The sequence below is a fragment of the Ranitomeya variabilis genome, chromosome 1 (genome assembly GCF_051348905.1).
Source record: "Ranitomeya variabilis isolate aRanVar5 chromosome 1, aRanVar5.hap1, whole genome shotgun sequence".
NCBI lineage: Eukaryota > Metazoa > Chordata > Amphibia > Anura > Dendrobatidae > Ranitomeya > Ranitomeya variabilis.
Genome location: NC_135232.1, coordinates 243,708,728 through 243,731,685, shown reverse-complemented (window position 1 = coordinate 243,731,685; position 22,958 = coordinate 243,708,728). Strand labels below are relative to the sequence as shown.

Genomic DNA, 22,958 nt, shown 5'->3' with positions numbered 1-22,958 from the left:
TGCTGCTTCTTTGTAGTTGATATTGCTGACACAGGTTTTTTCCTGTTCTAGACCTGGGCAGGTTTTTTTTTCCCACCAAATATAGTGAAGATTTTGAAAGCTTTTGGTAGTGTTTATGTTTGTTTGAAGAGTTTTAAGGTTATTTCACCGTACCCAAGACCACAGAATATTGCAAAATCTTCTGACACTGGTATGACCAATATCCTCCTGTTATTTCAGAAACAAAGGATGAACTTGAAAGTCTTAACAAAGAAATAAAGAGTATTGCCAATAAAGTAAGAACAAAGTTAAAGGGTAAGTATGTCTGAGACGTCCGATCCTATAGCAAAACTGATAAACATGTCTTCAAGTAGCTGAATATAAACTCTGTGCTGTCAGCCTTCATTTCTGTTAGGGCTCGTTCAGACTAACGCGTTATACAAAAGTCCAAATAAGAATTGGACAGACATCGGAACAATGGTATTCAATAGGCCTATTCAGATGACCGGATTTTCACTCAGACCAAATGTCAACATGAGAAAAATTTCAGCATGTACTATTCTAGTATAGTGATGTGCAAAAAAAAAAAAAAAAAATCTGATTCCATACAGATCATTAGTATTCCATCCAGTTGTTACGGCTACATTGCCATTATTAACCTAGGCATCTGTACTTGCTTATGTACATTTCAAAGTGTTGATGTATCAATACAGATGAGACACGGGTGGCCGACGGATAGCTAGAAGGATGAAATTGTCTGTGTGATTTTCATTCTGAAAACGCATTCTCACACACTCGTCTTGACCCGACTGTAGTCTAACAGAAGGATGCTGGAGGGATGTTAAGTCAACAATACTAATCGAAAAATAGTAGTTGTGCTAAAAATATTGCTAGAACTAGTGACGGCTCCGGTTTAGCAGTGTGGTTGGGTTTTGTTACATCCTATTCTCAGTCATCTGAAAAATGTGTTGGATAATTAGAAAGTCTCACTTCCTATTTGTGGTAACTTTGTGACATTTTCAAACTTTCATTGTTGATAGTGACCCCTCACAGTAGAATGCATCCAATTTTCGCCTGAAATTTAGTGTTATTAGGTTCTGATGTTGTTTGTTTCACATTTTCCTTGTCCAGTTTATTTCTTGCAAAATATAATTGAAACATTTGGGGTTTGTGTTGCTCATAGCCATTAATCAGATTCCAGCTTTAAGTGGAATCTGTCAGTAGCATCAACCCTCCTAAGTAGGCTATATGGGCACGCAGGTCTTAGACAGTAGAATAAAATGATACCTTGTTATCTGTGATCCGATCCATAAAATCCACATTTTGGAAATGAACTGTTAAGACCTATGTTCTGAACATAGATCTCTCTGAGCATCTGCCTCCATAACTAAAATGAAAGAGGGTGTTACATGTGTGAGACATATAGATCAGAAGAGCAGACTGCCAGTCATTATGTATCACACTGGTAACTCCTCCTTTCATTAAAAGTCTCCTTTACATATAAGAAAAACATGGATTTCTCTGGAATGAGCTATCGGATCAAAGTTAGCAAGGTGTCATTTTATTCAACTTTTTATGGCCTAGATGCCTATATAAACTAAACTACTTACAAGGGTTTATTCTACCTGCAGATTCCCTTTAATTTCTGATGAGAAAAAGGGAATATGGGCACAACTCTGAGAGTAGTAGTAATAGTCTTATTAAAAAAATCTAAATTAAAAACTTGGACGAAGTCGTTGGCCAACTTTGGTATTTATTTTAAAAAAAAAGTGTACAATTGAGGGAGTTTATCCTTATTGAATATTGAAACAAACTTAAAGGGGTTGTCTCGCAAACAAGTACATTTTTTATTAAATCTTAAGAGAGTGACCACATGATTGTACGCCCTGCCCACGAGGAAATACCCAACGCTCCAAAGAAATCATGGTGTCTCATAGCAGAAGTCCTAATTGGACCCCGCCCGCCTCCAAAAAAAAAGACCGTATTTGGTGGGGTCACCGAGGATCATATCTCACAACTTTGCAGCCCTTACAAAGTAATTTTCCCCTCAATTGAAGCCACTAAATTGCCTTTTCATTAACCCAGTAAAGTATAATGCCAACAAAAGTGGCCCCCAAACACAGTATGATACGCCTTTACGCAAGATATGAAGACCCTACTGTAATCCCCTGACCCACTTTAACTCCCCAGGCAAAGTATGGTGACCTCAACACAGTATGATGCCTCAACTGTGATCCCCGTACAGCCTAATAGGCCTCACATAGTCCTCCATACAGAATAATGACTTCTGGAGTCATGGGCTAAATATAATCACTTTGTGGGCCAGATTTGTCCCGTGGCAAAGAGTTTGACACGTGTGATTTTACCCCTCAAGGCACTGGGTGCCTAGCTTGTAAATCCAAAAGGATTCTCTATTAATTAATTAAAGCAGAGAATAAATTAAAACAGCCACGAGTAGAGCAGAGCTCTGCCCGTGTATTAAATTCTGCTGTCAGTCTCTCACAGCTGGATTTAACACACGCCAGTAGAGGGGTATGTCATTCTACGTCCCCATCGGCGTGCCAGTGTTTTGTCCTGACAGCCGGGGGTCTGCTGATGACCTCTGTGCCTGTCATTACGACCATCCTGTGAAAGCCGGCCCATTGCTGGCGTTCATAGATCGTGATTTTCACTATACATAGCAGTGCTCATGTGGAGAAGGGTGGCGATTTAAATAAAAGCCAAGCAGGTGAGAACGTCTAGTTAAATGATTGGCCCCGTCGTGAAGCACCAAGTGTCTGTACTTGGTTTGAACAGTCATTCTGTGCTGACAAAGTCCCTTTAAATACAGTAAAAAGATGAAAAAAGTTTTTAAAAAATATGAAAAACCCAAGTTCAAATCAACCCCCTTTTCTCATATTAAAAATAAAACTGTTAAAAAAATACACATTTGGTATCGCTGCGTTCTTAATGTCCAATGTATCTTATAAAATAAGTTAATCCGATCTGTAAATGGCATGAAAAAAACAAAACGCCAAAATTTATGTTTTTTTGGCCTCCACAGGATTGTATGTACCTCAAAATGGTATCAATAAAACATCAGCTCAGGTCACAAAAAAAGGTCATCACCCAGTCCTATATCCTGAAAAATGTCCCACCACATAAAAAAACTCAGACTGACCTGGAGAATCATATTCCCTTGTCCGCTTTACCATATATTTGAAAATGTTAAATAAAAGAAAAAACACAAAAACTATTGTTCAATTGCACTTTATTTGCAGTTCAACGCACTTGGAATTTATTTCCACTTTGCAGTGCATCACATGATACAATGAATGGTATCATTGAAAAGTACAGAGCTCTTCCTGCAAAAAAATAAGCCCTCATACGGCTATGTGGATGGAAATATGAACAAGTTGTGGCTCTTGGAAGAAGGGGAGAGAAAACAACCAAAAAAGTAAAAACGCCAGGGTTTGAAGCGGTTAAACAATGTTTCGACAGACTGATCTGAAAACCGATTTTTGATGTCTGTGTTTAGTCATCCTTTTCCTAGCAGTCAGGGATAGTTCTTCCGGCGTGTTGTAAATTACTGCTATATTGTAGCAAACAAATAACAAAAGAACTACTGCAATTTGAAAATTGACATAAAAAATCTCACCTGTCACTAGAGAATCAAAGCTATTGCTCTTCTGTGTTAATAGACCACAACACAAACACTACAAAGTGCCACATGTAAAACAGCCTGTTAAATCAGGAAACCTGAAAAACGTTAGACGACATTTAGCCTTAGTATTCAGCTTTGAATCAATTCGTCCCGATGCCGGATAATTCATCCAAAATATTATATTCTCTTTCTTGGTAATTGACTCTAATATATTTCTAATGGAAACATGACCTTCATTAAATGTAGTGATAAGACTGAATTGAAATGTATCCATGTTTTCAGTAGTTTTAGCGTACTTTTTTCCCCTTTTTTTTATCTAATTTCCAGTCCTTTTTTTTAACAAATTCCTTCTGGGACATCAGTCTGGTCTTTCGATTGGCGTCCAAAAGGCTGTCTTTAGGGTAACCTCTAGCAAGAAACCTTTTCTTGTAGGAGACATGTCCACATCTAAAGTGCAGTTCTTTCTGATCCGCCAATACTGGCTATGTGGGACATGTTTAAAGGGAACCTGTCACCCCCCCTCAGGCGTTTGTAACTGAAAGAGCCACCTTGTGCAACACAAATGCTGCATTCTGACAAGGTGGCTCTTTTAGTTATGATGCCTGCACACGCTGAAATAATCACTTTTAAAATGTGCCCCCTCTTACCCTGAAATCGCCAGGGAGGCGGGTCTTTCCTTGCTAATCAGACACAGCACAGCCATCTCTACGGGCGCTGCCTCCTCAGCGCTGTTTTCAAATGAGCCGGTGCCTGCGCTCTTGGGCAGGCGCAGTGAGCGCTGCCCGTCCTCTGTCCTCATTTGCAGTGTAGCTGACTGCGCCTGTGCGGCTGCCCTGCCAGACATCCCGCCCCGCAGTGTCTTCTGATTTATTCTCACCGCGGGGCTGGGATTCCTGGGCCCTTCTTCAGACTGTGCGGAGTCAGCTGATCCCGAGTCACCGTGGCATGTGATTAGGGATCAGCTGACGCCGCAAAGTCTGAAGAAGGGCCCAGGAATCCCAGCCCCGCAGTGAGAATAAATCAGAAGACACTGCGGGGCGGGATCTCGGGCAGCGCACACAGTCACAGGCACAGTCAGCTAGACTGCAAATGAGGACAGAGGACGGGCAGCGCTCACTGCGCATGCCCAAGGCATGAGAAAAGAGCACAGGCGCTGGCTCATTTGAAAACAGCGCTGAGGAGGTGGCGCCCGGCGTGCACAGGCCCGGAGTGACGGCTGTGCTGCGTCTGATTAGCAAGGAAAGACCCGCCTCCCTGGCGATTTCAAGGTAAGAGGGGGCACATTTTATAAGTGTTTATTTCAGCGTGTGCAGGCATCATAACTAAAAGAGCCACCTTGTCAGAATGCAGCATTTGTGCTGCACAAGGTGGCTTTTTCAGTTACAAACGCCTGAGGGGGGTGACAGGTTCCCTTTAATCCACTTAGGGAGATGACCACTACCGAATTCTAAATAGCTGCTAACATGCTTTAAAAAAAAATGTGGATGTAACAATCTTCTGATACATCAATTAAGTATCTGAACCTTCTCACTATATCGTTTTTCTTTAGATGTACATTCTTTATACTCTAGTATTGTGTATAACTTTGGTATAGAAGCCATAGAATATTATTTGAACAGTAACTGTGAACTTCGCAAGGATCAGATTGTTTTGTACAGAATTACCAAAGCTTACCTAATAAGGTATGACATTTATTTTGAATCACAATGTTTTTTTCTTTTGAGGATGTGACCTACCGGCAGACAGGGGGTCTTGCAATGGGGATTTGTTTCACGCCAAGTTATGCAAACTTGTTTATTGGGCATTTTGAGTCCCTGTTTTATTACTCCCTTCATTCTGCTCTTAGGTTACATCTTTTTATAAACCTTTTTTTTTTTTTGATTTATTTTTCATCTGGTCAGGTATTGTTCATGAAGCTGAATGTTTGTTTTGTTCAGCAATTGATTTTGAATCCTTGACATAGGGTTTTCAGCCTGACCTATTCTTCTGCAGATATCCAATTCCTAGATGTCCCAATCACACGAGATCCTACAGGCAAGATTGTTACATCCATATTTTGTTTAGAATGTGCACATTAACAGCTCTTTGGAATTTTATAGTGGTCCTCTCCCTAAGTGGATCAAAAATGATTCATATGGTCAGTATTTGCAGATCAGAAAGAACTGCTATTTAGATGCGGATCTCCGACCTAAAGACCGCTTTACCGGCGCCTATCGGAAGACCAGATTGGCGTCTCAGAATTAATGTATTAAAAAAGAAAAAGACAGATTAGATAATGAAAAAATGCTAGAACTACTGAATCTGGATAAATTTCAATTTTGTCTTATAACCACATTTAATGAAGGTCATGCTTCCATTAGAAAGCAATTGTGCAATTACCAAGAAACCAAATATAATATTTAGGAGAATTAAGTCATTAAAAATATTATCTGGCACCAGGACAAATTGAATCGATGCTGCATACTAAGGATAAATGTAATCTACCTTTTTCTCTAATGTTCTGTGTTTCTTGATTTAATAGGTTGTTTTAAATGTGGTAATTTGAAGTTTGTATTGCGGTCTCCTAATGCATAAGAGCAATAGCTTTATTTCTCCAGTGATTGGTGAGATTTTTACGTCACTTTTTAAGTTCCAGTGTTTCTTTTATTTATTACATATATTCCCATAACAAAACTTGTGTAACTATATTGTATTTTATTTATTTCATAATTTGCTCTTTCATCTAGAGATCATATATATCATTTTCATTTCTTTGTATTATGATTATAAACTATTCATATGTTTTATTGAGTCCGGTTTCTGATTTCCCACCTACTGGTGAGTATGTGATTTCCTTGGATCGTGGCTTCCTTTATAAGTTTTTTTTTTTAATTTTTATTTTTTTTATATATACCGTATTTTTTGCACTATAAGATGCACTTTTTTCCCCCAAAAAATGTGAGAAAAATGGGGGGGTGCGTCTTATAGTTGGAATGCAGGCTTACCGGCAGTGGTGTGGCGGCAGCAGAGGTGCGGGGATGATGAGACGCAGTGAGCGGTATGGCGTGAGCCGGGTCCCTTCCACAGGTGAGGTGACGCAGCGGCCCGGTATCCAAGGTAAGCAGCAGAGCCGGGTGAATCATGGCTTTATCGGTGGCGGCAACCATCTTCCTGAGGCCGCGCGTGCGCAGATGAAGTGCTCTGCTTCCCAGGGCTTCAGGAAAATGGCCGTGGGAGGCCGAGCGTGCGCAGATGGAGATCGCGGCAGCCATTTTCCTGAAGCCGAGATCTAAATCTGTGAACTCTGCTTCAGGAAAATGGCCGCCGCGATCTCCATCTGCGCACGCGCGGCCTCCTGCAGCCATTTTCCTGAAGCCCCGGGAAGCAGAGCACTTCATCTGCGCATGCGCGTCCTCAGGAAGATGGTTGCCGCCACCGATAAAGCCATGATTCACCCGGCTCTACTGCTTACCTTGGATACTGGCTGCTGCGTCACCTCACCTTTGGAAGGGACCCTGCTCACGCCATACCGCTCACTGCGCCTCATCATCCCCGCACCTCTGCCGCCGCCACAGCACTGCTGCAACCCCTCCATGGACACCAGGCTGTGGCGTCGCGCACCTAAACAGGAAGGGACCCTGCTCAGGTGCACGCCATATCACCCACCGCATCACCACACCTCTGCCCGACACCATGCCTCCTGTGACCCTGCTCTGCCACCGCCAGCACTCAGGTAAGATACTGTAAATTCGGACAATAAGACGGACCCCCATCTTATGAAAAATCTTTTTTCTGCAATTTTCACCCCAAATTTGGGGTGCGTCTTATGGTCCGGTGCATCTTATAGTCCGAAAAAATACGGTACTTCTTTGCAGTGGCGTAACTACAAAGTTATGGGCCCCGGTGCGAACTTTTAAATGGGCCCCACCCGCTAAAATATTTTCCACCCAAATCCACATCCTGCCCATGATCCTGCCCCATCTGTCTCCACATTCTGCCCCATCTGTCTCCACATTCTGCCCCATCTGTCTCCACATTCTGCCCCATCTGTCTCCACATTCTGCCCCATCTGACTCCACATTCTGCCCCATCTGACTCCACATTCTGCCCCATCTGACTCCACATTCTGCCCCATCTGACTCCACATTCTGCCCCATCTGACTCCACATTCTGCCCCATCTGACTCCACATTTCACCGGAACAGCAGGAACCGGAAATCTGCTGCTGGCTCATACCAGAGAACACGAGCTGCATAACCAGGACTGAGCTGCTGCTGAGAGCTGAAGAACCTGTGGTTATGTCATCGTCATGTGTTCAGGAGGCGGAGCTGATAAGTGGTGAAGGACCTATGATAATGATGACGTCACCGCAGGTCCTTCAGCCCTTTCTTTCTAACAGTTCAGGTGTCGGCTGCAGATCTGATGTGTGCGCTCAGCAGGTCAGGTGGAGGGCAGGTCTGTCTGTTGCAGTGTGGGAGGAATCACCTGAAAGGCAACAGTTTTTAACTTTTTGCTGGTGTCGACGTGCATCTGACCTGCCGGGCCCCTGACCCCCCCGGGCCCGGTCGCAGTGGCGACTGCTGCGACCGTGGTAGTTACGCCCCTGCCTCTTTGTATGACAGCCTGAGGAAGAAATCAGACGGATTTTGAAACACTCTGCGGTCTTTTCATTTATTCATGCTTGTTGTTTTTCTCTGCTTTCTCGGCATTGTTTTTGTGACCGTTCTCACCACGTTATTTTTTTTATCTCCCCTTGCAATTCCTTTAATTTCTCTGTAGATTACAGGAAAGAGTGACCTGATTGTTTGCTGTGGACTACACAAGCACGTGTTAATTTTGTTCGTTCAGTTTTTGTTATTAACCTTTCTTACAGTTGTATATTTTCAAATGTAAAATATAATAATCAAACAAGCAAAATAGCTAAAATATTGCCATACCGATTCAGTAGAAACTTTAATTGGCACCTACAGTTATGCATAAATTCTCATAGTCGGCAAAGCATTTCGAGACCCAAAATGTAGGGTAACTATGCCCCTGTAACCAGTCTGAAAATGAAAAATCCGTAAGTAACGCATATGATTGGGTCATGCTAACCGGAATTTTGCAGGAAAGGCTTCTAATGTTGCCCTGGACGATAGTCCCCACAAAATTGTGTAGTTTATCATCTGTCTTCAGATTTATTTGGTGTTACAGATCTTGTTCTTGGTAATCTGTCCGACCATGATGTGGCCTCCTACCGGTGGATGGAATCTTGCTGACCATCCCATCATAGCCAGCCCACTCCTCACATGAACGGGAATAACTTGATTATACGCTCGGCAAGCTTTGTGACAGCGCTTCTGATAAGCTGAGCTGGACTACTAAGCACCAGGTCTGTAACACTGTATATGTTTGCAGACTGGAGACAAACTACACAATTTTTTTTTAAATACTCCTAATTACAAAATGTAATGTCATGACTTGTATGACTATATTCATGGAAAGATCCATTTTAAAGCAGTTGTCTAGGAAAAATAAATTACTACAATAGCTCACTCTGCTTAACAAATAAAATAAAAGTCCTATTGTTCTTCCTCTGTCTCCCGCTTGTGCTTCCTGGCCCTGCGGCCCCGGACTGGCTGAGCAGACTTTGTACAGGAAGATCAGACCAGAGGGTAGCACCTTCCGGGTTACTGGAGAGGGTGACTGTGCATTTTTTAAGAGTCTGTGTCCTTTTTATAATGACTTGTATTAACTAGTGAACTTTTTTATTAAAGGGGTTGTTCAGTGACCATAACCATTTACCCTCAGGATAGGTGATGGCTTATTGATTGATGGGAGTCCAATCACTGGGACCTGAACCTAACGGCAGTACAAGGAACCTTTATCCCCATTAGAATGGAGCATTAGTGCGCATTCCCGACCGCTGCCCCATTTATTTCCTATGGGTTACTGAGCTCTGGCAGCCCCGTGAAGAATTGATGGGGCTGCGTTCAGACATCTTGTCGCTCCATTTTATAAAGGGGATAAAAGTTCCCTGCTCTGCCGATCGCTGTGGCTCCCTGCGGTGGGCCTCACACAAATAATCCGTGGATTAGTCATAGCACCTTCAAGGGTTGGTTTTGTAGTGAATTATGCAAATTGGTAGAGGGATACTGTATGTTTATTTGTGCAGAAATATGTACAGTGTGTAGTTGTGATATCTATCAAAATAAATAGCACTTTGTATGTGTAATTTTGTTGTAGCTATTGAGCAAACAATTGACCAAGATGAGAATGCCAACAGGTCGTCTGTGAATTTAAGGATAAGAAAATCTCAGGTAAGGCTGACATTTAAACTTGGTAAACATCTTTTTAATTATGTTTAACTTTTTTTTTGTATAAATTTGCTTTTCCATCATTTACAACCAATGATGAGCCAGATTTGGATTTGTTGGGATGACTTGCTGAAATGTAATATCCCGCATACATATATCCTCATGGGCACACTTTATAATAATAATAAAAAGTGTTTACCGTGCATGTGTACACACACTCACACTTGGACACTGACACTCCTAATCGTAAATATGCACACACATTCAGTAACAGGTATATAGCGTTCATTTCTGACCTGACTGTTGTCTGTATATAATACCGTCTGCCATCTGCTGGTAAAAGGTGAATATCTTAGGTGTAATGCTCACGTTTCTCCAGCAGATGGCCGATTGCATAACATACTGAGTGTACCTGAATATGAACCATGGTGGAGGTTTTAAAAAGCCTTTAACTCCCCTTTGTGTATAACCATTTATCTTATCACTCAAGACAGATTTCAATGTTTTGACTAATATAGCACTGTTCTGATACTAACTCCTTCCTCAGCAAGCACCATTTTCACTGCAAACTGGATGTTAAATTTGGCTTCAAGCACACTATTGCTGTTTTTATGCATCTTTAAGACTTGTCCAGGCTTGTGACAAAAGCTTGTATCCAAAAATGTATCTTTAGTCCAGATTCAGTGGTTTGCAGTCAGTAGTGATGCCAAAAGTTGGGGTCTGGAACCACAGGTGCGTGGCAGATCCCAATTATTCCATTTCAGATGGAGTTTGGGTCAAGTGTGCATTCTGCAGAGCTCTCATGATTCTGGACCCCATTTAATAGGATAGCTGGGGTCTTAATGGTTAGGTGCCCAACGATCTTTAATGACTTGCAGTTCTGGATATAACATATAGATGTTGTAATGTTGAAGTATACATTAATGCATGTTTGTTTTTTGTTTTTTTCTGGTTTCCCAGCATACAGTATTGTCCAGAAAATTTGGGGAAGTTATGACTGCATATAATGAAACCCAGATTCAGTTTCGAGAACGAAGTAAAGGACGAATACAACGTCAACTAGAAATAAGTACGTTGCTGCCTCACCTGTTGTCAAAGTGCTCAGAAAATGATTAAACACAAAAGAAAAGGATGGGACTACTGTATTTTGGAAGTTAGTAATTGTCCCAGCCATTTCATGACATTATAACAGTACTGATTTTTTATTTTAATTTTTTTTTTTTAATCTTTCTTGGCTGCTCTTTTATAGTTTCAACATTTTACGGCTGAAAAAGGACACTCATCTATAGTTAATCCCATAGAAGTCAAAAACTCCATTAGGCAGATGCTATTTGTGGCATTTTTTTTTTCTTTAAAAAAAAATAAATATATATATATATATATATATATATTTACTACCAATTTTGGAAATTAGACTATTTCCCTAGTCCATCTTATCTATAATATAACATTTTCCGAAATCGTCCTGGCCTTTCTTGAAGGTGAATTGACAATTTACAAGATGTTGTGGCAGATGATTCCATAGTCTCCATGCTCGTAAATAAAGAATCGCTATATGTGATTATAAAATAATAATATAGCAAAAGGGAGTATACAAACAGGACAGCACGGGATCACAGCTGCTGCCTTTTGTGAGGTAAAACATTTCCCTGCCTGTTTAAAAACTTTTTACCTCACAGAAAGAATAAGCTGTTATCCCATGCTGTAATGTCTATATACGCTTTTGCTTCCTCCCCTGCCCAGGAGCTGTGGTATTATCAGACCATGTTCCTGTACGGTCAGACACAGCCATTACACAGTACACAGCAGGGGCACATTTATAACATTATCTCAGCACGGGGACATTTTTATTTAACCCCTTAGTGACAGAGCCAATTTGGTACTTAATCACCGGGCCAATTTTTACAATTCTGACCACTGTCACTTTATGAGGTTATAACTCTGGAACTCTTTAACGGATCCCGCTGATTCGGAGACTGTTTTTTCGTGACATATTGTACTTCATGTTTGTGGTAACATTTGTTCGATATTACTTGCAATTATTTATGAAAAAAACGGAAATATGGCGAAAAATTTTAAAACTTAGCAATTTTTAAACTTTGTATTTTTATGCCCTTAAATCAGAGAGATATGTCACACAAAATAGTTAATAAATAACATTTCCCACATGTCTACTTTACATCAGCACAATTTTGGAACTGACCATCTCACATTTAAAGTTACTTTGAGGGGTGTGTATGGCTGAAAATACCCCAAAGTGACACCATTCTAAAAACTGCACCCCTCAAGGTGCTCAAAACCACATTCAAGAAGTTTATTAACCCTTTACGTGCTTCACAGGAACTGAAACAATGTGGAAGGAAAAAATGAACATTTAACTTTTTTTTGCACACATTTTACTTCAGAACCAATTTTTTTTTATTTTCACAAGTGTAAAAAGAGAAAATAAACCACAAATTTTGTTGTGCAATTTCTCCTGAATACGCCGATACCCTATATGTGGGGGTAAACCACTGTTTGGGCGCACGGCAGGGCTTGGAAGAGAAGGAGCACCGTTTTACTTTTTCAATGCAGAATTGGCTGGAATTGAGATCGGACGCCATGTCGCTTTTGCAGAGCCCCTGATGTGCCTAAACAGTGGAAACCCCCCACAAGTGACCCCATTTTGGAAACTAGACCCCTTAAGGAACTTATCTAGATGTGTGATGAGCACTTTGAACCCCCAAGTGCTTCACAGAAGTTTATAACGTAGAGCCGTGAAAATAAAAAATCACATTTTTTTTTTTTACACAAAAATTATCTTTTCGCCCACAAATTCTTATTTTCTCAAGGGTAACAGGAGAAATTAAACCACAACACCCATAAGTTATATTACAAAATTTCTTATTTTTATCAGAAAAATATTTAGAATTGAGAGTCCTCAGTGGTTGATACCTTTTAATGGCTAACTGAAAAGATGGTAACAAATTGCAAGCTTTCAGGACTACTCAGGTCTCTTCATCAGGCATAGACTAATGGAAATTTTGAAGAATCACATATTTATACACAACACAGCCCAGAAAAATGCCACTGATAAGACAGGTGACTTGAAGCAGAATTACCATTAAGTGAGTGATAAACAGTTATGTCCATAAATATTGGAACAGTTCATAGATAAGGAGTGAATGTTTTATTGTCCTCTGATTGGGGGTCTGGTTCTATGTTAAGATGCCCCGACACGGTCTGAGGAGCAAATTCCTTAATTGATGTAAAAAGACATAAATCCGTGACACTCTTAAAGGGGTACTAGGCAGACGCCTCTCGCTCAGCCAAGCCAGATCTCCACTTTGCACTGACGAGGGGCAGTACCCTGAAACAGTGTCTGCAAATTGAGATTCTGGTTTGGCTTTTATCCTAAGTCATGTGACAAGGCTCGTTAAAGGGTTAACATTGACTGTTAGCATTGCTACTTCCAATAGGTGGCACTAGAGTTCTAGTTCTCTTCCTCTCTGAAGAGACAATTTGCATATTTCCCAGAGGAGCATTGCGGCTTTGTCTCCTCACCTCGACATGCTTAACATATGTCACTCTCTGCAAGGAGAAACGATACTTCTTGGATCCCATTGAAAATAAAACTGTTATACTCGTCTGCCATGCCGGCGCAGTTCCAGCAGTGTCTGCACTTGTGGTCACGGAGCTAACGTGAGGTTGTTATGACACGTGAGCCCTGCGCCCAATCACCGCTGCCGTCACTGTCCCCGCCTTCGTACGTCTTGGCAATCGAGGAAGTGACAGGTGCAGCTCTGACTTCCTGTTGATTGCTTATACGTCCTAAGGCTGGTACAGTGGTAGCAGCGATGATTGGGTGCAGGGCTCGCATGTCATAACAACCTCACGGTTTCCCTAGTAGTGGAAAATCCCCTTAGGCTACTTTCACACACAGCATATTTGCTGCGTATTTTTACGCGCGCGTATTTTGCTGCTGCTTTACCTGCGTTTTTTTACGCAGGCAAAAAACGCAGCTGCTTTCACACACAGCGTTTTTTGCTGCGTTTTTTGCAGCTGCGTTTTTTTCAGCATTGTGTACTGAAAATAAAGTTTGTTTGAAAAAAAAAAAAGGGGAAAAAAAAAAAAAGAGTCATTGAGGTCATTTCCTGTCTTTATGACTCAGAATACAATACACACTGGAGTTAACATCATGTCGATTCTGCCAGCTGCAATGGCCTTGAGCCAAAGACGCCTCAGCAAGCGGAACAGACATCAGCTGGGGTTTACTAACCCCACTGTCACTAACCCCAGGTTACTAGGGCAGGCGTCAGTCAGACGCCCCCCCTCGTAACCCTGTACGGTAAGGGTATGTTCACACGATCCTGATTTCAATCCTTTTATTTCAGGACAAAAACCGCAGCTCTTGGCAGAAAACGCAGGTGCGTTTTTGGTGCGTTTTTGATGCGGTTTTTAGTGCGGTTTTTTATGCAGTTTTCTCTGCAGATTGTCTGTGTTTGACACAAATAAAGCTTTAACTGCAGTGGGGGAAAAAAAAAAGAAATGATGTCATTTCCTTGTCCAACCCTTTTCTTCTTCCATCCTTCATTTTGGGACTAAACACCAAAATGAGTGGACGTGTTTTGAATGACAGCGCTCCGCAGAGTGCTGAGCGTAGGCCAGATCACAGCCCGCGGATCCAGCTCTATCCAGCTATTTAAGTCTACGTTCACATTTGCGGTCTGCGCCGCAGCGTCGGGCGCCGCATGCGTCATGCGCCCCTATATTTAACATGGGGGCGCATGGACATGCGTCGCACTTGCGTTTTGCGCCGCATGCGTCACTGCAGCGCACGCATCCGGCCGCAGAGGACGCAGCAAGTTGCATTTTTGCTGCGTCCAAAATCAATCAAAAAAAGGACGCATGCGGCGCACAACGCAAATGTGAACATAGCCTAAGTGCCACGTATTTAAGTGCCACGTATTTAAGTGCCACGTATTTAAGTGCCACGTATTTAAGTGCCACGTATTTAAGTGCCACGTATTTAAGTGCCACGTATTTAAGTGCCACGTATTTAAGTGCCACGTATTTAAGTGCCACGAATTTAAGTGCCACGTATTTCAGTGCCACGTATTTCAGTGCCACGTATTTCAGTGCCACGTATTTCAGTGCCACGTATTTCAGTGCCACGTGCCACGTATTTCAGTGCCACGTGCCACGTATTTCAGTGCCACGTGCCACGTATTTAAGTGTCACGTGCCACGTATTTAAGTGCCACGTATTTCAGTGCCACGTATTTCAGTGCCACGTATTTCAGTGCCACGTGCCACGTATTTCAGTGCCACGTGCCACGTATTTCAGTGCCACGTGCCACGTATTTCAGTGCCACGTGCCACGTATTTAAGTGCCACGTATCACGTATTTCAGTGCCACGTATTTCAGTGCCACGTATCAAAGTGCCACGTGCCACGTATCAAAGTGCCACGTGCCACATATTTCAGTGCCACGTATCAAAGTGCCACGTGCCACGTATCAAAGTGCCACGTATCAAAGTGCCACGTATCAAAGTGCCACGTGCCACATATTTCAGTGCCACGTATCAAAGTGCCACGTATCAAAGTGACTGAGCGCCGGCCCTAAACTGAAAGTGAAAGCAGAGCGGTGACGTCACCGCTGTGCTGTTAAGGCGGGCGCTCAGTCAGTGTCAGGAAGCAGAGGCTGGGGGACGCGCAGGTGAGTATGTACTGTTTGTTTTTTTTACTTTTACGCTGGTAACCAGGGTAAACATCGGGTTACTAAGCGCGGCCCTGCGCTTAGCAACCCGATGTTTACCCTGGTTACCCGGGGGCCTCGGCATCGTTGGTCGCTGGAGAGCGGTCTGTGTGACAGCTCTCCAGCGATCAAACAGCGACGCTGCAGCGATCGGCATCGTTGTCTCTATCGCTGCAGCGTCGCTACACACGCTCTACACACACACACACACTCACACACTCCATGCTGCTTCACTGGGGGGCGGGGGCTTCCCTCTTCCTGTCCGACGTCACGTCCGGTCCTGGGTGTCAACCCCTCCGTACAAAGACGCCGACACCCAGGACAAAGGCGCTGTGTGTGCACGTTAATATGGGGCCCTAGGGGGATACGCAGACACGCCGCTGCGTAAAGAATTGACATGTCAATTCTTTTTACGCCGGCGTGTTTGCAGACAAAAGCGCCGCGTTTTTTTGCGGTGTGTCTGAACGGCAAAGTGAATTTCTCATTCACTTTGCCGGCAGACGAAAATGACATTGCGCATTTTTGAAAAGCGCCCGCAAAATAGCGCTCAAAAATGCGCTATGTCTGAAAGTAGCCTTAGATTGTTTTCCGTAGAAGTCAACAAACATCTACAAGGTTCCTAAGGTCCATGCAGCAGCTCAGGTAAGGCTACGTTCACATTAGCGTTAAGCTAATGTGCGTCGGGTTTGCGTCGGCGACGCAGCGGCGACGCATGCGTCATGCGCCCCCTATACTTAACATGGGGGACGCATGCGTTTTTTTTTGTTGCGTTGTGCCACACATGCGTCTTTTTTGCCGCAAGCGTCGGACCAAAAAAACGCAGCAAGTTGCATTTTTCTTGCGTCCGATTTTCGGCAAAAAACGACGCATGCGTCTTTGCGTGCGTTTTGCCGCGTTTTGGCGTGCGTTGTGCGTTGCGGCGCCGACGCAGCGGCGCACAACGCTAGTGTGAACTTAGCCTAAGTTGGCTTCCTGTAATAAGAGTAAAATAATCGATCATGAGAAAATAAAAATGAATGACTAAAAAGAATATCTATCAGTATGTTTATTTAATTAGATTAACCCCTTCCCGACCCATGACGCCTATGCGGCGTCATGGAATGATCGCATCCCTGCAGATCGGGTGAAAGGGTTAATTCCTATTTTACCCGATCTGCAGGGAGAGGGGGAGTTGTACTTCAGCCTAGGGGGGGTGGCTTTGCCCCCACGTGGCTACGATCGCTCTGATTGGCTGTTGAAAGTGCAACAGCCAATCAGAGCAATTTGCAATATTTCACCTATGAAAATGGTGAAATATTGCAATCCAGCCATGGCCGATGCTGCAATAGCATCTGCCATGGCTGGAAATCATGTACTGGCCCCCCCCACCGCCCCCGATCTCCTCCCCAGTCGTCCGTTCTGTCAGGTACCCCCCTCTGTCCCCCTGTCCACTCCCCCGTGCTCCTGTCCGCTCCCCCGTGCTCCTGTCCGCTCCCCCCGTCCTCCGATCCCCCCCCCTGTGCTCCGATCCACCCCCCCACCACCCCCTCATACTTTCCGATCCTCCCGGTGTCCGGCCGTCTCCTCGCTGGGTGCCGCCATCTTGGAAAATGGCAGGCGCATGCTCAGTACGCCCGCCGAATCTGCAGGCTGGCAGATTCGTTACAGGTACATTTTGATCGCTGTGGTAGGTTCTACCACAGCGATCAAAATAAAAAAATAATAAATAAACCCCCCCTTTATCACCCCCATAGGTAGGGACAATAATAAAATAAAGAAAATATTTTTTTTTCTTTTACCATTAGGGTTAGGGTTAGAACTAGGGGTAGGGTTAGGGTTACGGGTAGGGTTAGGGGTAGGGTTATGGCATGTGCACACAGAGCGGATCGGCCGCGGATCCGCAGCGGATCGGCCGCGGATCCGCAGCGGATCGGCCGCGGATCGCAGCGGATCCGCAGCGGATCGGCCGCGGATCTGCAGCGGATCGGCAGCGGATCGGCCGCGGATCCGCAGCGGATCGGCCGCGGATCGCAGCGGATCCGCAGCGGATCGGCCGCGGATCTGCAGCGGATCGGCAGCGGATCGGCCGCGGATCCGCAGCAGATCGGCCGCGGATCTGCAGCGGATTGGCCGCGGATCCGCAGCGGATCGGCAGCGGATCCGCAGCGGATTGGCCGCGGATCTGCAGCGGATCCGCAGCGGATTGGCCGCGGATCTGCAGCGGATTGGCAGCGGATTGGCCGCGGATCCGCAGCGGATTGGCCGCGGATCCGCAGCGGATTGGCCGCTGCGAATTCGAAGCAGTTTTCCATCAGGTTTACAGTACCATGTACACCTAAGGAAAACCAAATCTGCTGTGCCCATGGTGCGGAAAATTCCGTGCAGAAACGCTGCATTGTATTTTCCGCAGCATGTCAATTCTTTGTGCGGATTCCGCAGCGGTTTACACCTGTTCCTCAATAGGAATCCGCAGGTGAAATCCGCACAAAAAAACACTGGAAATCTGCTGTAAATCCGCAGGCAAAACGCAGTGCCTTTTACCTGCAGATTTTTCAAAAATCGTGCGGAATAATCTCACACGAATCCGCAACGTGGGCACATACCCTTAGGGTTAGGGTTGGAATTAGGGCTAGGGTTGGAAATAGGGTTAAGAATAGGCTTGTGGTTAGGGTTACGGATAGGGTTAGGGGTGTGTTGGGGTTACAGTTGTGGTTAGGGTTGGGATTAGGGTTACGGTTGGGATTAGGGTTAGGATTAGGGTTGGAATTAGGGTTACGGTTGTGTTGCGGTTAGGGTTGTGGTTAGGGGTGTGTTGGGGTTAGGGTTGTGATTAGGGTTATGGCTACAGTTGGGATTAGGATTAGGGGTGTGTTGGGGTAAGTGTTGAAGTTAGAATTGAGGGGTTTCCACTGTTTTAGGCACATCAGGGGTCTCCAAACGCAACATGGCGCCACCATTGATTCCAGCCAATCTTGCGTTCAAAAAGTCAAATGGTGCTCCCGCCCTTCCAAGCCCCGACGTGCGCCCAAACAGTGGTTTACCCCCACATTTGGGGTACCAGCGTACTCAGGACAAACTGGGCAACAACTGTTGGGGTCCAATTTCTCCTGTTACCCTTGCAAAAATAAAAAATTACTTGCTAAAACATAATTTTTGAGGAAAGAACAATTATTTTTTATTTTCACGGCTCTGCGTTATAAACTTCTGTGAAGCACTTGGGGGTTGAAAGTGCTCACCACACATCTAGATAAGTTCCTTCGGGGGTCTAGTTTCCAAAATGGGGTCACTTGTGGGGTGTTTCTACTGTTTAGGCACATCAGGGGCTCTGCAAATGCAATGTGACGCCCGCAGACCATTCCATCAAAGTCTGCATTTCAAATGTCACTACTTCCCTTCCGAGCCCTGACGTGTGTCCAAACAGTGGTTTACCCCCACATATGGGGTATCAGCGTACTCACAACAAACTGGGCAACAAATATTGGGGTCCAAATTCTCCTGTTACCCTTGTGAAAATAAAAAATTGCTTGCTAAAACATCTTTTTTGAGGAAAGAAAAATGATTTTTTATTTTCACGGCTCTGCGTTGTAAACTTCTGTGAAGCACTTGGGGGTTGAACGTGCTCACCACACATCTAGATAAGTTCCCTTGGGGGTCTAGTTTCCAAAATGGAGTCACTTGTGGGGAGTTCCTACTGTTTAGGCACATCAGGGGCTCTGCAAACGCAACCTGATGCCCGCAGAGCATTCCATCAAAGTCTGCATTTCAAAACGTCACTACTTCCCTTCCGAACCCCGACGTGTGCCAAAACAGTGGTTTACCCCCACATATGGGGTATCAGCGTACTCAGGAGAAACTGGACAACAACTTTTGGGGTCCAATTTCTCCTGTTACTCTTGCAAAAATAAAAAAATTCTGGGCTAAAAAAATATTTTTGAGGAAAGGAAACACATTTTTTATTTTCACGGCTCTGCGTTATAAACTTCTGTGAAGCACTTGGGGGTTCAAAGTGCTCACTACACATCTAGATAAGTTCCCTTGGGGGTCTAGTTTCCAAAATGGAGTCAATTGTGGGGAGTTCCTACTGTTTAGGCACATCAGGGGCTCTGCAAACGCAACCTGACGCCCGCAGAGCATTCCATCAAAGTCTGCATTTCAAAACGTCACTACTTCCCTTCCGAACCCCGACGTGTGCCAAAACAGTGGTTTACCCCCACATATGGGGTATCATCGTACTCAGGAGAAACTGGAAAACAACTTTTGGGGTCCAATTTCTCCTATTACCCTTGGGAAAATAAAAAATTGTGGGCTAAAAAATCATTTTTGAGAAAAGAAAAATTATTTTTTATTTTCATGGCTCTGCGTTATAAACTTCTGTGAAGCACTTGGGGGTTCAAAGTGCTCACCACACATCTAGATTAGTTCCTTGGGAGGTCTAGTTTCCAAAATGGGGCCACTTGTGCGGGAGCTCCAATGTTTAGGCACACAGGGGCTCTCCAAACGCGACATGGTGTCCGCTAATGATTGGAGCTAATTTTCCATTCAAAAAGCCAAATGGCGTGCCTTCCCTTCCGAGCCCTGCCGTGCGCCCAAACAGTGGTTTACCCCCACATATGGGGTATCATCGTACTCAGGACAAACTGGACAACAACATTTGGGGTCCAATTTCTCCTATTACCCTTGGGAAAATAAAAAATTCTGGGCTAAAAATCATTTTTGAGGAAAGAAAAATTATTTTTTTATTTTCACGGCTCTGCGTTATAAACTTCTGTGAAGCACCTGGGGGTTATAAGTGTTTACTATGCATCTAGATAAGTTCCTTGGGGGGTCTAGTTTCCAAAATGGGGTCACTTGTAGGGGAGCTCCAATGTTTAGGCACACAGGGGCTCTCCAAACGCGACATGGTGTCCGCTAATGATTGGAGCTAATTTTCCATTCAAAAAGCCAAATGGCGTGCCTTCCCTTCCGAGCCCTGCCGTGCGCCCAAACAGTGGTTTACCCCCACATATGGGGTATCATCGTACTCAGGACAAACTGGACAACAACATTTGGGGTCCAATTTCTCCTATTACCCTTGGGAAAATAAAAAATTCTGGGCTAAAAATCATTTTTGAGGAAAGAAAAATTATTTTTTTATTTTCACGGCTCTGCGCTATAAACTTCTGTGAAGCACCTGGGGGTTATAAGTGTTTACTATGCATCTAGATAAGTTCCTTGGGGGGGTCTAGTTTCCAAAATGGTGTCACTTGTAGGGGAGCTCCAATGTTTAGGCACACAGGGGCTCTCCAAACGCGACATGGTGTCCGCTAACGATTGGAGCTAATTTTCCATTCAAAAAGTCAAATGGCACGCCTCCCCTTCCGAGCCTTGCCGTGCACCCAAACAGTGGTTTACCCCCACATATGAGGTATCGGCATACTCAGGAGAAATTGCCCAACAAATTTTAGGATCCATTTTATCCTGTTGCCCATGTGAAAATGAAAGAATTGAGGCTAAAAGAAATTTTGTGTGAAAAAAAAGTACTTTTTCATTTTTGCGGATCAATTTGTGAAGCACCTGGGGGTTTAAAGTGCTCACTATGCCTCTAGATGAGTTCCTTGGGGGGTCTACTTTCCAAAATGGGGTCACTTGTGGAGGAGCTCCAATGTTTAGGCACACAGGGGCTTTCCAAACGCGACATGGTGTCCGCTAACGATGGAGATAATTTTTCATTCAAAAAGTCAAATGGCGCTCCTTCCCTTCCGAGCCTTACCATGTGCCCAAACAGTGGTTTACCCCCACATGTGAGGTATTGGTGTACTCAGGAGAAATTGCCCAACAAAATTTAGGATCCATTTTATCCTGTTGCCCATGTGAAAATGAAAAAATTGAGGCTAAAATAATTTTTTCGTGAAAAAAAAGTACTTTTTCATTTTTACGGATCAATTTGTGAAGCACCTGGGGGTTTAAAGTGCTCACTATGCTTCTAGATAAGTTCCTTGGGGGGTCTAGTTTCCAAAATGGGGTCACTTGTGGGGGAGCTCCAATGTTTAGGCACACGGGGGCTCTCCAAACGCGACATGGTGTCCGCTAAAGATTGGAGCCAATTTTTCATTGAAAAAGTCAAATGGCGCTCCTTCCCTTCCGAGCCCTGCCGTGCGCCCAAACAGTGGTTTACCCCCACATATGAGGTATCAGCGTACTCAGGACAAATTGGACAACAACGTCCGTGGTCCAGTTTCTCCTTTTACCCTTGGGAAAATAAAAAATTTTTTGCTAAAATATCATTTTTGTGACTAAAAAGTTAAATGTTAATTTTTTACTTCCATGTTGCTTCTGCTGCTGTGAAACACCTGAAGGGTTAATAAACTTCTTGAATGTGGTTTTGAGCACCTTGAGGGGTGCAGTTTTTAGAATGGTGTCACTTTTGGGTATTTTCAGCCATATAGAACCCTCAAACTGACTTCAAATGTGAGGTGATCCCTAAAAAAAATGGTTTTGTAAATTTTGTTGTAAAAATGAGAAATCACTGGTCAAATTTTAACCCTTATAACTTCCTAGCAAAAAAAAAATTTGTTTCCAAAATTGTGCTGATGTAAAGTAGACATGTGGGAAATGTTATTTATTAACTATTTTGTGTCACATAACTCTCTGGTTTAACAGAATAAAAATTCAAAATGTGAAAATTGCGAAATTTTCAAAATTTTTGCCAAATTTCCGTTTTTTTCACAAATAAACTCAGAAATTATCTACCTAAATTTACCACTAACATGAAGCCCAATATGTCACGAAAAAACAATCTCAGAATCGCTAGGATCCGTTGAAGCGTTCCTGAGTTATTACCTCATAAAGGGACACTGGTCAGAATTGCAAAAAACGGCAAGGTCATGAAGGGGTTAAAGTAACATCTAAATATTTTTACTTTCTGGGACTTTATGGTTTTATAGAAAAAAACCCGAAGAACTAGCTATGAAAAGACAGGAAATTTTAAAGGCATTAATACTCCATACATAATTATTTTATGACACTGTCCGCTCTGTGTAAACTGTCTTAAAGTTAAATATTTACTTTTTGTGTATATTACCGTAGCAAATCGTTCATGCCTTCATGCTTGATCTTTTCTTTTAATAATCTGCAGAACATAGTAGGGGTGGCAGACTTTTTGTTCCTGACATTTTGTTCTGTTTTCTGAATAAAGACATCCAAACAGAGGAGGAGGCCCGGTGGCAATGTCTTTCTCAAACGCCCAACTCTGGTGAAATTTTTCTGAAACCTAGAGGCAACTGAGTGGCTTTTAGAGAAGAGCCACATGTTTTGTCCTCATGTCCTGGAGATCGGTGCAGAGGAGGAAGCAGAATATCTTTAGCCTGA

At 43.6% G+C, this 22,958-nt stretch overlaps 1 protein-coding gene across 3 annotated transcripts in view; it reads left to right on the top strand.

The window, feature by feature from the left end:
• Window positions 1-22,958, top strand: part of STX2 (syntaxin 2) — a 107,838-nt gene that overhangs the window by 53,483 nt on the left and 31,397 nt on the right. For all 3 annotated transcript variants that reach the window (XM_077293309.1, XM_077293308.1, XM_077293311.1), the window contains 3 exons: window positions 220-294; window positions 9,826-9,899; window positions 10,857-10,965. In XM_077293309.1, the coding sequence (XP_077149424.1) occupies window positions 220-294; window positions 9,826-9,899; window positions 10,857-10,965 (258 nt within the window). The remainder of the gene's footprint in view (window positions 1-219; window positions 295-9,825; window positions 9,900-10,856; window positions 10,966-22,958) is intronic.